Source organism: Antennarius striatus, chromosome 8 (assembly GCF_040054535.1).
Source record: "Antennarius striatus isolate MH-2024 chromosome 8, ASM4005453v1, whole genome shotgun sequence".
Lineage (NCBI taxonomy): Eukaryota > Metazoa > Chordata > Actinopteri > Lophiiformes > Antennariidae > Antennarius > Antennarius striatus.
Window position 1 is genome coordinate 18,337,023 of NC_090783.1, and position 14,838 is coordinate 18,351,860.

At 39.3% G+C, this 14,838-nt stretch overlaps 1 protein-coding gene across 9 annotated transcripts in view; it reads right to left on the minus strand.

The window, feature by feature from the left end:
- Positions 1 to 1,244: 1,244 nt before the first annotated feature.
- pnpla6 (patatin-like phospholipase domain containing 6) overlaps positions 1,245 to 14,838 on the minus strand; it is a 32,301-nt gene continuing 18,707 nt past the window's right edge. For 3 of the 9 annotated variants that reach the window (XM_068321096.1, XM_068321097.1, XM_068321103.1), the window contains 14 exons: positions 14,606 to 14,774; positions 14,334 to 14,516; positions 13,915 to 14,033; positions 13,392 to 13,548; positions 13,091 to 13,207; positions 12,902 to 12,971; positions 9,710 to 9,826; positions 6,913 to 7,029; positions 5,352 to 5,500; positions 5,049 to 5,201; positions 3,742 to 3,858; positions 3,537 to 3,630; positions 3,116 to 3,237; positions 1,245 to 2,676 (listed from right to left, as the gene is read on the minus strand). In XM_068321096.1, coding sequence (XP_068177197.1) covers positions 2,602 to 2,676; positions 3,116 to 3,237; positions 3,537 to 3,630; positions 3,742 to 3,858; positions 5,049 to 5,201; positions 5,352 to 5,500; positions 6,913 to 7,029; positions 9,710 to 9,826; positions 12,902 to 12,971; positions 13,091 to 13,207; positions 13,392 to 13,548; positions 13,915 to 14,033; positions 14,334 to 14,516; positions 14,606 to 14,774 — 1,759 coding nt within the window. In that variant the 3' untranslated portion in view covers positions 1,245 to 2,601. Of the gene's footprint in view, positions 2,677 to 3,115; positions 3,238 to 3,536; positions 3,631 to 3,741; positions 3,859 to 3,931; positions 4,838 to 5,048; positions 5,202 to 5,351; positions 5,501 to 6,912; positions 7,030 to 9,709; positions 9,827 to 12,901; positions 12,972 to 13,090; positions 13,208 to 13,391; positions 13,549 to 13,914; positions 14,034 to 14,333; positions 14,517 to 14,605; positions 14,775 to 14,838 lie in introns of those variants that run through there. The other 6 variants (XM_068321098.1, XM_068321101.1, XM_068321099.1 and 3 more) reach the window with 6 other exon arrangements.

Genomic DNA, 14,838 nt, shown 5'->3' on the forward strand with positions numbered 1-14,838 from the left:
ATAAAAGCTGACCAGAACTGATCAGCCAAGATTTGACTATGGCGCCATCTTCTGTTGCTGAGTTCACTGGCACAGTAGATTGCTTGGGGAAGAGGTGAATCCGGCCGCCCCATGAACAACATATTTGACGTAACTGGATCAGGGTCAGCAAGGTCAGAGGAAATGTATGCAAGGGGCTTTGAGTTCAACATGTCCTCTACTTCAATCAGGAGTGTATGTAGGATTGTTTGAGTTGTTGATTTCCTAGTACTACACGAAGGGCCATTTTTATTGATTTTATCTCTCCCAGCTTCCCCCGAAACTTGGTGCAGATGGAGAATTGAATTTGAAGCTGACTTGTGCATGAGCCAGCTGCTGCTTCAAACCTGGGGTCACAGATTGGAATGCACTTTGTAGATCTGCTTCTTTTACTTTGAAATTAGTCCCACAGTCTGAAATTAACTCCAAAGGTTTTCCTCTATGTGAGGTATATCTTCTGAAGGCCATCAAGAATGTGTCTGCATCCCTTCTGTCAAGAAGCTCAATTTGAATACAGCACATTGTTATACATTTAGAGTATTCCCCACATTTTCTCATGTTCAAGAGAAAGGGGGAGCATTCTATTTCTGGGAAGATTTGTTTGTTTTCAGGGCATTGAAGCGCTCAGGAAAACTCTCAGATTGGGCCTTGCATCTGACATCACTGTACAACAGAACATTGATTTTCTGAGTTCAACGGGTTCTGGTTCAATACATGCGCCTGGATTGGCAGGTCAGCAGTTAGAATTCATCAGATGGAAAACAAGTTGTGGCGACATGAGTCACATGTTAGCCATGACAGAACTGTTGTGGAATCTGTCCAAAGAGTCACCGAATGGTGGTGATGGAATGGTGAGCTCAGAACCTGCCTGTCTTTCTTATCCTAACCCTTTCTCCACTCACATAGGGTTAGGGTTAGAAACCCAAGACTCATGGCCTCCCACAATGAGTCTTGGGTTTTGCACAAGATGTCAGACTCGGTCACCAAAGTACTTGCTCATGTGGGACAAGTTAGGTTATTTAAGAGAATGCCTTTCCCTACCTTTCATGGAAAGTGCCTTGAGATAACTTTTTGTTACGATCTGGCACCATAGACATAACAATGAATTCAACTGAATTTGTCTCTGATAAACATTTATTTTAAGCTTGTGTTGGTTTGGCTTAGGAACCATTTCCTGATCACACGAGTTTTAGTACGGAGTAAAATGTATAAATAAAAAATCCACATTATGATGAATACCATTTATTTCCTATTATGAATATTTAATTATTTTTTGATTCTTTAGGTTTTCTTAACATCTGAAGAGAAAAGTGTTTGTCAATCCAAACATCTTCTGAACAAGGAAATATACATCATATTTCAGTGCAAAACAGCTAAAGCTAAATAAGATAACCCCAACCTCTAAATTTAAAAAAATTAAATTAAAAAACCATTAGAAAGCCAGCAGTCAACACATACAAATAACACATTAAAACCTTTTTAAGGTTTTAGGTTTCCTTGTTTTGCAGCAGAGCATTGAGTTAAATTTTCACATAATATACAGTATTTGTATGAATATTAACAATGTGCATATGATATTATCTTGTTACAGCTCTACAATAGGTCCATATTAATTATTAATAACATGAGGTGCATCTGCCCATTTAAGTACACCAAAACTCTTGTGTATTATCTAAAACAAATAAACAATAACTGTTCTATGTGTAAAGTTGGACAAGCAGTGCCAGGCTCAGTTGATTGCTCATCTCCACAGTTAACGTTCAGTGAGCAAATCAAACACTGGTTTAAAAGATAGTTTTTATCTCAAACACACAACTTCAAACAGCTGTAATCATCCATTCACATTCATCCAAAATGTTCATTACACATTCCGTATATCTTCTGCTCAGTTTAGTCGACCGACTGCTCATCAAGCGCACATTAATCTAGTATAACTGAACTTCAACAAACTGAATAACACTTTGATTCATCTGGTTTGCACATCTAGGTATTAGCTACTTTCAAACTTCACTGTGCTTTTTTATACCAGTCTTATATTGAACGATCAGATTGGCATCAACGTGAAGATGTATTCTCCTCCTCTATCCGACTCTGTTTTTTCCTTAACATTTACGTCAACATAGGTAAAATCTAAACGGGAAGATACAAGATAATATCGGTCTTAACACTGACAAAACAAAAAACTGTCATTAGAGACACACGCAAAGATTCGGAGAAAGTTGATACATGTTGGTCTGGATCCTGTGAAACTGAGAAACAAGTGAATTGCAAATTTCAAGTAATCCTGTTATGTTTTTGGGAAAGCCCTCATTTTGACAAGGTTAACAGGGATCCACAGTTTGTAGATCTTCACCTGTCAAAAATCCGTACTCATTTGTGAAGTTGGAATGTGAACACAGTGAATACAGTGCAAGCAGGACAAACCACCTGATACTAGAAACGTTTCAGGAATGAACATTGAAAAAAAAGTAGCATTTTTAGTTTCAGAAGTTGCAGTAAATTAATGTCTCGTTCAAGTGTTGAGCCTAGAGTTTATGGACAAGGTGTTCCTGTTTTAGTCCTTGACTGCTCATTGGCCCTCTGTCAGCAGTCTGAGACTTCAGAGGTGTTAGAGTCACTTGTAAGTTTCCTGCGTTGCCTCACAGTTTCCTCCTCACCCTGTAAAACAAAAAGTGGTGTTGCATTCACTTGTTTGGTACAGCTAAAAATCTAAAGACAGTTAACATTATTGAGATCTGCACTATCAAGTACCATTAATCAGCATCACAACAAAGGAATAACTGCATTCCTCTCACATTCCAAGTCTTCTTTCGACTACACAAATACAATATTTTCATCAATCCTCTCATCCTCTCTAAAGTAAACGCCATACAGGTTCATCAGACAAGGTGCTTGATAAAACTGATGCAACACTGTGAAGGCCACACTAAAGATTTCAGCTTATATGAGGTAAATCATTTTTTCCAAACCAATTTGGGATGTCTAACAGAAGGCTTTGGTGCTGTTGTGCAATTACAAAAATACATACATAACTAATGAAAAAATGTAATGGGGACAGTGATATGGTGGCATTCTATTTCCTGTTATCTGTGCTTACACTCTGAAAGACTGTATTCTGAACCCACTCTCCAGGCGAGTGGTCCTCTGCCTCTTCCCCCTCCTCCTCTCTCACTGTGTCCATCCCATCTTCTTCATACTCCGTCAGACAGTCCGACTCTTCTGTTGAACGTTAAGAGTTAAAGGAAATATTACTGAGAGAATTTATTGTTTGAGGAACAATTGGGTTTACAGAGCACAAATTAAATATCAGTGGCATCTTCTAGAGTATTTCAATGTAACATGCCAAGAGAAAGCTAGGATAATTAATTTTCTACATTGATCCATCTTATACAAGTAGAACAGTATACCTGGAAGAAGACTCTTTGTACAATGTGCTCAAGCTATGGATAACATATTTTAATAACTAACACTACCACTGAATAAATTGTTTCTATGCAATGGTGAACGAGGGACAGAACCTTCACCTTCTGCAGCCACATAGCCTGGGACTGGCTCTATCCTGGACACAATTTCTGCAAGGTCAGTGAAGTCAGCTCCTGGAAATTCATAGGACTACAAGGCAAGAAATTACTGTTATACACAGAGAAAGATTTTAAGAGTTAACATTCATCTATGCTGCTATAGAACTGCATGACATTATTTATGAGCGTCTGCTTTTCTCACATCAGTTCTCTTGCTGTCATTGTAGTCTGCTGAGCGATGGTCCTTCAACATGTTCTCGATAATGTCGCCTCTGGCCCATCCACTATATACCAGCTTGCCATGCTGGAATCCCACATCCTGAAGTAGTTGCAAGTTGAGATGCTTCATGATTATTGTTGTCTTATGATGCATACGATATCATTTTTTTAAAAAATGCTACACAGGAATTTAACATTAAAAGTGCGATCTATTTTTGTAAAATGAACATGAGACGGCATGGCGGTGGCAGTGGGTAGCGCTGTCGGTGCAGATCAAGGCGGTTCCAGGTTCGAGTCCCGCTCTATGTTCCCCACGTGTCTGTGTGGGTTTTCTGGCTTCCTCCTACCTCCAAAAACATGTGCTTTAGGTTAATTGGCCGGTCCCAAATTGTCCGTAGGTGTGAGTGTGTGTGTGTGCTTGTTTGTCTGTTTATACGTGTGGCTCCGCGGTGCACTGGTGTAGCAACCAGAGTGTCCCCTGCCTTACGCCCCCATTCGGCTAGGATAGGATAGCACCCTGCATCCCATGGCAGTAGATGAAGCAGGCTTAGAAGATGGATGGATGGATGAATTAGCATCTCCACATCTTCAAAGTCAGAAAAAACTAGAATGCTTCCTCCAGGTCAGGGTTGAATTGCTGCTCCAAGAGTAGGACTTTTCCAGTTTTACTCCCAAATGAAGAATGAAGGAAGTAGGACACTGCAGTTCTAACTTCACCTATGGTCATGACCTTCGGGTAAAGACCCACCCAAAAAAAAATGGTCATGAATACAACTGGCTGAAAAAGGCTTCCTCCACTAGTTTTCTGGGTTAACACCTAAAGATAGATTTAAGGAGCTGAGTTATTCATGAAACCCTCAAATCAAACTGACTGCTCTACCTCATTGAGAAAAGTCAGTTGAGGTAGTTGGGGCAACTGGTTAGGATACCCCTAAGATAGCTCTTAGATGCCTCTTAGAGGCATCTTAGGAGGAGAAGCCGGGACACACCCAGGACACATTGGTGGAATTGCTTGGTTTGAAGACACATGTAGAAGAGTTGGAGGGTGTAGTTTGGGTTCCTCTGCTGAGCCTACTGCCCTTCCGATCCAGATAAAGTGGAGAAAAAGGATGGATTGAATTATTTTGAATTATTCTTTGAGCAGAAATTGAAGGTAAGGCATGTTAATGCTTGGATGATTAATGTTTTTGGAATCATAAGTGACTTCAGTAAAAAATAGGTAAGTCAGCAGATATTAAATAATGTATACACTGGTAAATAAAAACATGTCTTATTCAAGAAATAACTTACATAGATCTCATCAAACTTGCCAAAGTCCATGGTCTTGAAGCGGTCGATGGGTGGTCTGATGTACTCACAGTAGGCACTCTTCTTCACCACCTCTAACTGACGCACACAAGAAACGTAGGCCAACCGAGATTGGATCTCTGCCATGTCTGGCACCTGTGGATGAGGTCCGTCTGAGATTATTACCAGCAATCAAAAATGTCTCCCCTCTGTTGTATGTCCTTCCAAGGCACTAAACTAAACTCTACACTTTAAAATGCAGAGTCACTAACATTCATGCATTGTAATGCCTCCCCATACTAATACCTTTACTTTCTCTGCCCAAGGATTGATCCGCTTCCACAGCAACCACCAGCCAGACAGGCTGTCTCCGTAGTTAGAGAGGTCGGTCTCATCTCGGCTACCCACATCAATGGCAATGACAGTTCTGGCGCCCATGTTCCTTGCAATGTCCGCTATTCGACATGTAGCATGGACACCAGCATTCACACACAAAGACATGGATGTAAAAATGCACGTAATCCAGAAGCAGAGATGGTAAGACAATGAATCGTGTATTATCATTCCATTTGTTTAAGGATAATATTGATTTCTTCATTCATTCAATTTCAGTTAGAATGTTCAAACAGGCTTACACCACAAAAACATGTTTGAATCAACACTTGTCCAATTAGTCCAACATGACCAAGTAGAAACAGAAAACTAAAATCTCTTTCTTTCCTGGCCACTTAGCACAGGGATGGAGGCAATTACTTGCTGTTACTCATTAACTAGCTAAGCATAAAATGAGAAATAGGAAGCAAACATTTCTGTGGTGTGAGCCCATTCAAAGGGAAAGTCAGTACGGCATTCGACTAGCCCAAAGCACTGATCCATGGTGCTAAGAACAATACAAATTCCCCTGATGGAGCGCATACTCCTTTGGGAGGAAGTCAAAAAGAGAAGATGTTGAATTTAGAAGGCTCCTTTAGTTGAATGTGTATTTGGGCTCAGAACCATGTTTGACAGTGTCACTTAGAAATGTGTATCACTGAAAGATAAGGATCATGAGCCTTTTATAAACACCAGTAACTCATAGATTTGGTAGATTTGTGAAACATGTCTGTCTTTCATCAGTAGAGCGCATACATTTTCATATGATCACAGGCAGATTCATCTTCTGTCTCATCTTTCCACAGTAAATATTACAGGAAAGAGTAGCTTAAAGAATGTTTTTAAAGTGCTAATGGTCAGAAACAGATTCCAACCATTCTTCTACTGCTTTTAACTGATGTGAAATGCTTTAGAAATGTAGTCTTCTAAGATAAGTTTCCTTGCTAAGGTTTTTTCTGGTTTTTTTGGTTTGTTTGTTTGCTTGTTTTTTATCACCTGTGCCAAAAAGTAATGTGTCTGGATTTTTAGTATTTATTTGTTTAATTGCAGATTGATTACACAAAACCTACTATAGACTATAGATAATTAGTGGGGGAATGAGAAACATTACATTTTGGTGGAAGAACCACAACTTTTCTCTACATACACAAAAACTAATGAAATTATTTTCATTAAACTTTTTGAAGTGGTGAGACACATACATTGTTCTCCCTCATCATACTTACTGTATGAGCTCTACTGACTGCCATACTGATTTATTAGAAGACATCATATTTGATAGTTTGTAACATCTCAGTAAGGGGAAAATTCAGCACGTTCCTCCACTTCCACAAATCTGTACTCTTAACCAGCCAATAGATAATTACATTAAAACCACTTCAAAATTATTCCACCTCACCTCCTTTGCAGGAAAAGAGTTGGTGGTTGTGAGAATTGTGTTTTGTTTTTTTTGGGTTTTTTTTGTTTTTTTGGGGGGGGTGCCACCTCTACTTGCCTGGTAGGTTGTTGATGTAGCCACCATCCATGAGCAAGTTGCCATCTTTGGGGTCACAGAGAGGTGGCAGATACCCTGAGAGGGTCATGCTCGCTCGCACATAGCGCCACAGAGAGCCTGACACACCAGGGAGGGAAGGAGGAAGGGGGGGATAACATCTCAATCATCTTTGCAATATGTTTCAGGTTAGTGTCGACGCAGACCGCAGCCCAAACATCAGAGAAAGGGTTGGACAAAGGAAGCTAGCCAACCCCTGCAAAGACTATGACTGCGGTTTTGTCTACCTTCAGACTCTGTCGTATACCACTGTAGACCTCATTACCCTCCACAAAGACCCTCAGTGACTTGTGTGTAAGGTAAAAAAGTAAATGGCAACCAACACAGAGCATCAAGGCTGTTCGGCTCCCCAAACATTGTACCAACAACAGCACTTTAGAGTTTAGTCATCACCGCTTCCTACAAAATCTAATTACAATAATCTAAGGAAGAAAGGCTGAAAATATTGTATGATTATGCTTGCGTATCAGACAAGAAGCAGAGGCAGATGCTGTAACAATGTCTGGAGATCCATTTGTATGAACATGGCAGAAAAGCACCCAACCTGTTCAGTCCTGTGGCCCATCACAGCTTCAGCAGCTGAGCAAGAGCAGGCTGGGTGCTGCATGGGTTGGAAGGATAAGGAAGCACCACAGACAAAAGCAAGGGGTGCAATGCAAATGTTGAGTAAACACTAAGTCACTTAAAATAACTTCAGAGATTGCTACCACCACCACAGCTCTCGTTAAACTACGTGTATATCAACAGATTTTTTTGTATAGGCACAACAATGGGCAACAGCAGAATCCAGAACACGTACTGAAAGGTCAAAAAGTAGAGTGAACAGGGCAATACATGCCATCAATATATATTCATGAGACATACACTTTTAGTCAAACGTTTGGACAAACCTTCCCATTCAATGGATTTCTTTATTTTCATGACTATATTGTAGATTCCCACTGTAGGCATCAAAACTATTCATGAGCACATAGAGAAACATGTACAGTATAAACAAAAAATGTAATAACTCAAAACATATATTTTAGATTCTGAAAAATAGCTAACATTTGCTCTGATGACTGCTTTGCAGATTCTTGGCCTCCTGTCGATGAGCATCATGAGGTAGTCCCAGAAATTATTTTCCAACAGTCTTGAAGGAGTTCCCAGAGGTCCTGAGCATTGGCCCAAGTAAAACTCTTCTGCTGGTTGCTTGTTCTTAGCAGTGGTTACTTCGCAGTTATTTGACCATAAAGGTCTGGTTCTATATGTAGTCTCCACTGAACAGCTGATGTAGAGATGAATTTGCTAGAATTGTGTGGCATTTATCTGGACTGTAAACAGAGGTACTGTTAACTTGCAATTTCTGACGCTTGTGACTCAAACTTATCCTCATCAGTAGAGGTGAGCCACACACAGTCTTATATTCCTGGGGCAGCCCTCATGCTAACCAGTTTCATCGCAGCACTTGAAGATACATTCAGAGTTTTTGCAATTTGCCTGACTGACGTTCTGTTCCTGTAAGTAATGATGGACTTCAATTCTCTTTACTCAGCTGAACGTTTTTTGCCGTAACGCGGAAAACGGGGCTGTCAAGTCTGGAACCAACCTGACTTCTGTACGACATAACAGATGGTCCCAATCTCATTAATAAGGTAAGAAAATCCACAAGTAACCTGGATAACACACACCTGAAAACCACTTCATATGACCTCATGAAGCTCATTGAGAGACAGTCAAGGGTTTGCAAAGCTGTCATCAAAGCTAGTTAATTTAAGGAATATAAAATAGAAAAAATATTTAGTTCATTCATAATATTTGTTTGCTACATAATTCCATATATCTTGCTCCATATTTTTAATGTCTTCTTTTTGTCTCTACAATGTAGAAATTAATAAAAATACTGACAAACAGCTGAATGAGAAGATGTGTCCAAACTTTGGTCTGGTAGTGTATATAGATTGGTTTAATGTATGGAAACTTGGCATGCACAAAGAAACAAGCAAAGCCAAGGGACAGGACAGCTGTTGCTTATGAGGGTCTGAGCAGATTACAGTACTGTGAGCAGGAGTCACACAAAATGAAACAAAAAAGCAGTTTGACTTCCTCACAGGAAACTGATGCATTCCAATATCCTTTCACTGTCTGTGCACATTTAACAATACAATATGTACTGTACAATCTTCGAAGTCAGTAGAGCTGTTCTACCTGCAAGACAGTAACACACTATCTCTCTCCTCCCTTCTACCTCTCTCTCTCTCTCTCTCACACACACACACACACACACACACACACACACACACACACACACACACACACACACACACACACACACGGTATATACATACAAAGTTTCACAGATAACCAGGCGTGAAGGTTTTAGCCAAAATAGAGGGCCAAAGCAAACCATCATGCATTCCTCTATCTACCATAGATGTCCAAACATGTTGGGACAAAAAAATCATAACTCTAATAAGTAAAATTATTTAATCAAGAATATGCTGAGGTGGAGTGAAATCAACTGATTAAAATGTAGGAATAAAAAAAAAAGAATAGAATGACAAGAGCTGTTGTATCAGTCCTATCACATGTAGTGGATTTAGTCTTTCCTTCCAAACCATGGACTCCCATTGTCCACCTGGTCCAGGACTGGTTAGTTATGGATGAATGTTTGGACAGGAGTGGACCAGAAAGATGCAGAGAGCAGTTCAGTGGTTGGTCGACTGCCAACTTTTTTGGAGAGTTGTGCTTAAAATCTGACCTGGGACATTGTTAACATAGCAACCATCCACAAGCAAGTGGCCATCCTTGGGGTCACACAGTGGTGGTAAATAGGGGGTGTAGGAGGCACTGGCTCTAACATAACGCCAGACGCCACCTGTCAGGAAATGGAGATGGAGAAGGGGGAACATATCAAATATGGACGAGACTCCACATCACAGATGGGAAAAACAGAGAGAGGGAAGGTCTGGGTGAAATATAAAACAGCAAAAGAGGGGAATAAAGAGAAAAAGAAAAGGAATTTGAGAAAAAAAGAAATGCCTGCACCATAGAGGCTGTTTATAGGTGGCATTAGCTATCATTTATAAAGTTGTGAATGCACTAGAGACCTTAAGGCACACTGAATGTTTTGAAGGCCACTGTGTCCTCAGCCACACTGAAGAACCTATGACTCAACTAACAACCTCTCAATACATGCCATCAATACATATTCATGAGACAGTCAGGAATAGATTGATATTCATATAAAACAGATTTCCATTTGTTTCCTTTAATGTACAGTATGTTCCTTGTTTGAGCATGCTTACCTGCCTAAGTAAGCAGCGGACATCTGTGAATACAGATGTTTCAGCTGATTTCACCGTTAACCTCATGACCACAATAACCCAAGACTCCCTAAAAAGTGCAATTTGGAGTTGAGTTTTAATAAATTGTAAACTTGTAGAATACATGAACTTTTGTCAGTGGGGCAAATTTCAAATGTTTTTGATTTTTTTTTTTTACCTCGTAAAAGGTTTATGGTACCACTGTACCAGCCTGTAAAATCTGTGTCTGAAGTGTGATTTACTGACACTTAACTGTTTGAAAAACATGTTTTGACACATTTCACCATTAAAACCACAAAATTCATTCAACATTAAATTTAAATTCAAGAATGCAACTGATGGTAAAGATGTAGAAATACTGAATGATGCCATTACCAAATATAAACAGCCTCACAGAGAAGAAGAGTGGAAGAACTTTTTGGGAGCAAGACAGGGGGGAAGGGAAATACAATGTCAACAAAAAGACATACACATGTCTATGGTCTAATACCAATGCTGTAGGAGTACTCTACAGTCAAAAAAATTAAAATATCTGAGGAAGTATAACAGACGTTCAGAATTATGACCAGAAACCTAAACATGATTTTTTTTTTAAAGTGAGCTACACAAAACCCAAATCATACCAAAAACCAGTATGTTTTATAAAGATGATATGATCAGATGTGTAAATTCTTTTCACAATCTGAAGATTAATGTAAAGCTTGCTTGATTTGACTTTGATTTTTGTTAATTGAGTATATTAAAAATACTATTAGTTTTGCTTAATGTCAGAAACCAACAGGCAAACAAAGGTAGACAAGGGAGACATAGAGACAGAAACAGTGAGAAAAATCCCACCATTTCTAGAATTATTTTTGGTTGTTCAAAGAAAATTACAAAACTGTCAAATGGAAAAAAATCCTGTTTTTATACATGACAGATTTTGTAATATGTAAGAAACTATATTTTTGACACTGTGATCCATTCGTCCATCATAATGTACAGGTAATGCTTTTGACAAAAGTACACTAGGACAAACAAGACAGAAAATACAGAATAGAGATCAAGACGTGATAAAACAACTAAGGAATGTAAATAAGGAACAAAAATGGGAAAGATAAGAAGATGTGTTCTGGATCCTACTTGTTGACATGGATTTAGGAGGACAAAGAGGCATTTTGGGGTTGTTTTTATATGGTGTAGGCTACAAATGAGAAATGTGAAGATTTCTCTATAAGACTTGAAACAAATGATAGACTTTACAGAAAGGGCTTCTTCTTTGTTTGAGAGTCATAGAAGCAAATAAGATGGACAAAAAACTGTGGAAACTACATCTTCAATAATTTACAGTAAAGAGAGAAAGAGAGAAATGATGACACAAAGAAGGACAGACAGAAAGAAAGAATGAAATAAAAGAAAGGACAGGCCAACACTAGTATGGTTAAGTAAAACAAGCAGATAATGGGGTTATGGGGGAAAACGTTGATCTAGCAGTTACGTGACACACATGCTAAGAAGCAAACTGAGTGTTTCCAAGCCCCAAAAATGCAGTGATGAAGTGCGATCAAGCTATTGCAGTCAAACTATACATCTCTTGATTTGATGTATACAACTGTACATTTTAAAGTAACATCACAAGGACAATGCATACCATTTCTTGGATAATTGCTGACCCTGGATTTGTGGAACTGTGGGAGATCCTATCTTGTCCCCTAATTCCTATGTAGCTAAGGCTAGAGAAGATGCATTTTTGTAAATCAGACAAAACACTTTTGTCTATAGTGTAGAAAGATAAGCTCAAATGGTCTACAATATTTTCTTTTCTCCATATTCACTGAAAAGTCTTTAAAACAACTGTGTTGTGACGATTTATTCGAAACAAAACTAAGTGGCATCTTAGAAGAAACAACATAGTGACTAAAATAAAGCTATTCATTTGACAAAGACTTGTCACTGCCATTCCCCATTCCCATTCACGTGCTTGCTTACAGGTTTTACATATGTATCAACAGAAGGAATTTTTTCCATTTAGTTTTACCATGCTTACTTCTTGAGAAAAACTTGTCAACGTCAGGTGAGACATGCAAGGCTCTCCAGTTGATGCGAGCATAACTTAAATCGTAGCAACTACTCTGTCCATTATACATACAATTCAGCCTGGAGTATACCCATCATATACCATAAATCTGAGGGCATGCGGTCCAGATGCTGCAGACGTCAGCCCTGGATGATGCAGGTCAGTTAAATCTGTTTCACTCAAGGTTGTGCTTTAAAGTACAACAGTCATATTAATACATTTAATTAGGTAATATTAGGTTAGGGTGGTATAGCATCCTACTTTCCATTGAATATTGCAAGCATTAAGATATATTACAATGAAAAACACAATTTTATTAATCCATCATTCAGAGCACTAGTGTTGAATTGAGTTAAATGTTAAGCCCTACTTTACTGTATATGTCAGTTTGCGAAGGTGTGATTTTGTGGTTATGTGTGCTCATCTACTGGTACCATAATAATAGTGTGTACAAGAAAAAGCAGTAATCAAAAGGACATTTTAAATCTTGTCTGAAACTATATTTTAGCCAATCACAATGGCTTGGCAGAGGTTGTTGATGGGTTCTGTAGTCAGTCCAGCTGCCACTTACCATCCTGATGAACGCGCATGGCTGAAGCTGTGATGTCAGTAGTGACATTGAAGTATGGCAGCCACAGATCCTAGGAACACAGAGTATTTTTGTGGTACAAATATCATTGATTTCCCAAAGGCGTATCAAAAGAATGAACCTATTGTGTTATGGCGGCTCTGGACAAAAAGCATGCTGACAATCCCTCACCTCTATCTGCTTGTCCTGAAACACTTTATAGATGCTGGTATTGAAGGCAGAACCAGAAAACATGGAGGTGATGGGATAGGTCAGGTCAAGGACTGTTTTAAACACCGAGTTCATTGCCTGTTGTTCAACAAAATACGGATAAGTCAGACATCTGTTGTTGGTGGTGTGGGTTTTTTGTTTTTTTTTATGCAGGTGGAGATTAAACTCAATTCAAGCTAACAGCAAAGTGGAAAAATTGTAAACTTGGAAGTATGAGTAAGACCAAAATGGTCTGAATTGTTGATAAAGGTATGTACTATACCTTGGACCACTCTCTGGCTCTCTGTTTGGTCCTGACAGCACTCCTCTCTTCAGCATACAGTGCACCAATGAATGAGCCAATTGAGGTACCACCCACTATGTCAACAGGAATCCCTGCTTCCTCCATAGCCTTGATCACACCCACATGAGAGCAACCTCTGTATGAGGGAGAATGAGCAAGTTCAACAAAGCAAGGCATCATCTGAAATTAGTGTAGGCAAAAAAAAAAAAAATCTGAACTAAAATTTCAAAACAATGAAAATGGGTACATCTTTTAAAACAAGTCTCCATCATCTGTCTTTAAGGATGTACCATTAGTCGCAAAATACTTTTGTCATGAAGCTCCTGAAATACTTTAAGACTAAAAAACTTCGCTCCATTTCTATCAACTAACAGAATTTTCAATTTTCAGCTAACTGTTCATTTATGTGTATTTTGGCATCGGAAAGATAAATTCAGAGACACTGATTGCGTAACAACTGCCTCAAGTGGCTACAGTCAATTTTACAAAACAAAACTATTACCTAGCTCCGCCTCCTCCCAGCACCAGCGCAATGCTGTTACCGGTCAGGACTCGGGCCAGCCGTGAAAAATCACTGTGCCTGTCGGCTGTTTTCTCAAACACCTTCTCATATACCTCCCTCTGAAAAAACAGTCGATATACATATAGAAAACCAGTCAACACTTTGTACTCACTTTTAGATGCACAAGACCAGTGTTCAAGCGACCTTTTCAACCTTTTTGTTGAAAGTCTATTGATTAGAGATCATTATTTCATGACTGCATACCAAGTTTATATTTATAAAGGCATGGTGAATCATTTTCTTTTCAATAGGCAATGTGAATATATGAATATATAGTACAGAAACCCACAATACAGCACAAAACAAATAATTTCATTTAAAAAAATGTAAATTTAGAAATTGGAAACTTTGATTTGTACTAGTTTGCTGGGGCTGCGTCTCGAGAAGACCCTGCGAGGACATTTGAGGTGCAAATGCCCAGAGCACCAGCTGCGCATGTTGAGCCACTCAACCGTCCTGGAGGGCCCTGACCCATCCTCTTTGTGCAGGAGCACCAGTTGTTTCAGAGCACGAACTGCTGTGTTTTCTAGCATCTGCTCCAACTGGTTGAGAGAAAAAATGGTGGTGAACAAGTGTTGAAGGTTTTCATTGTTGGTGGTAATTCTCTTCTTCGTATCCTGTGCACACTAACCTCTCCAAGAGTAGGCTCCTGGTCCCCCAAGCCAACAATGAGTATGCAGTCAGCCTGTCGGATGCAACGCTGAGTCCATGGGGTCATGCTGTTGTCAGTTTGGTAAAGGACAATGCGATTTATGTCCTCCTGCTGGGCCAGCCAACCGGACAGACGGTATTCATGAATACTGAGTGATATGAGAAAAAAGCAGAAATGAGGAGATGAAAGAGATGAAAGTTTATTTCAGCAAA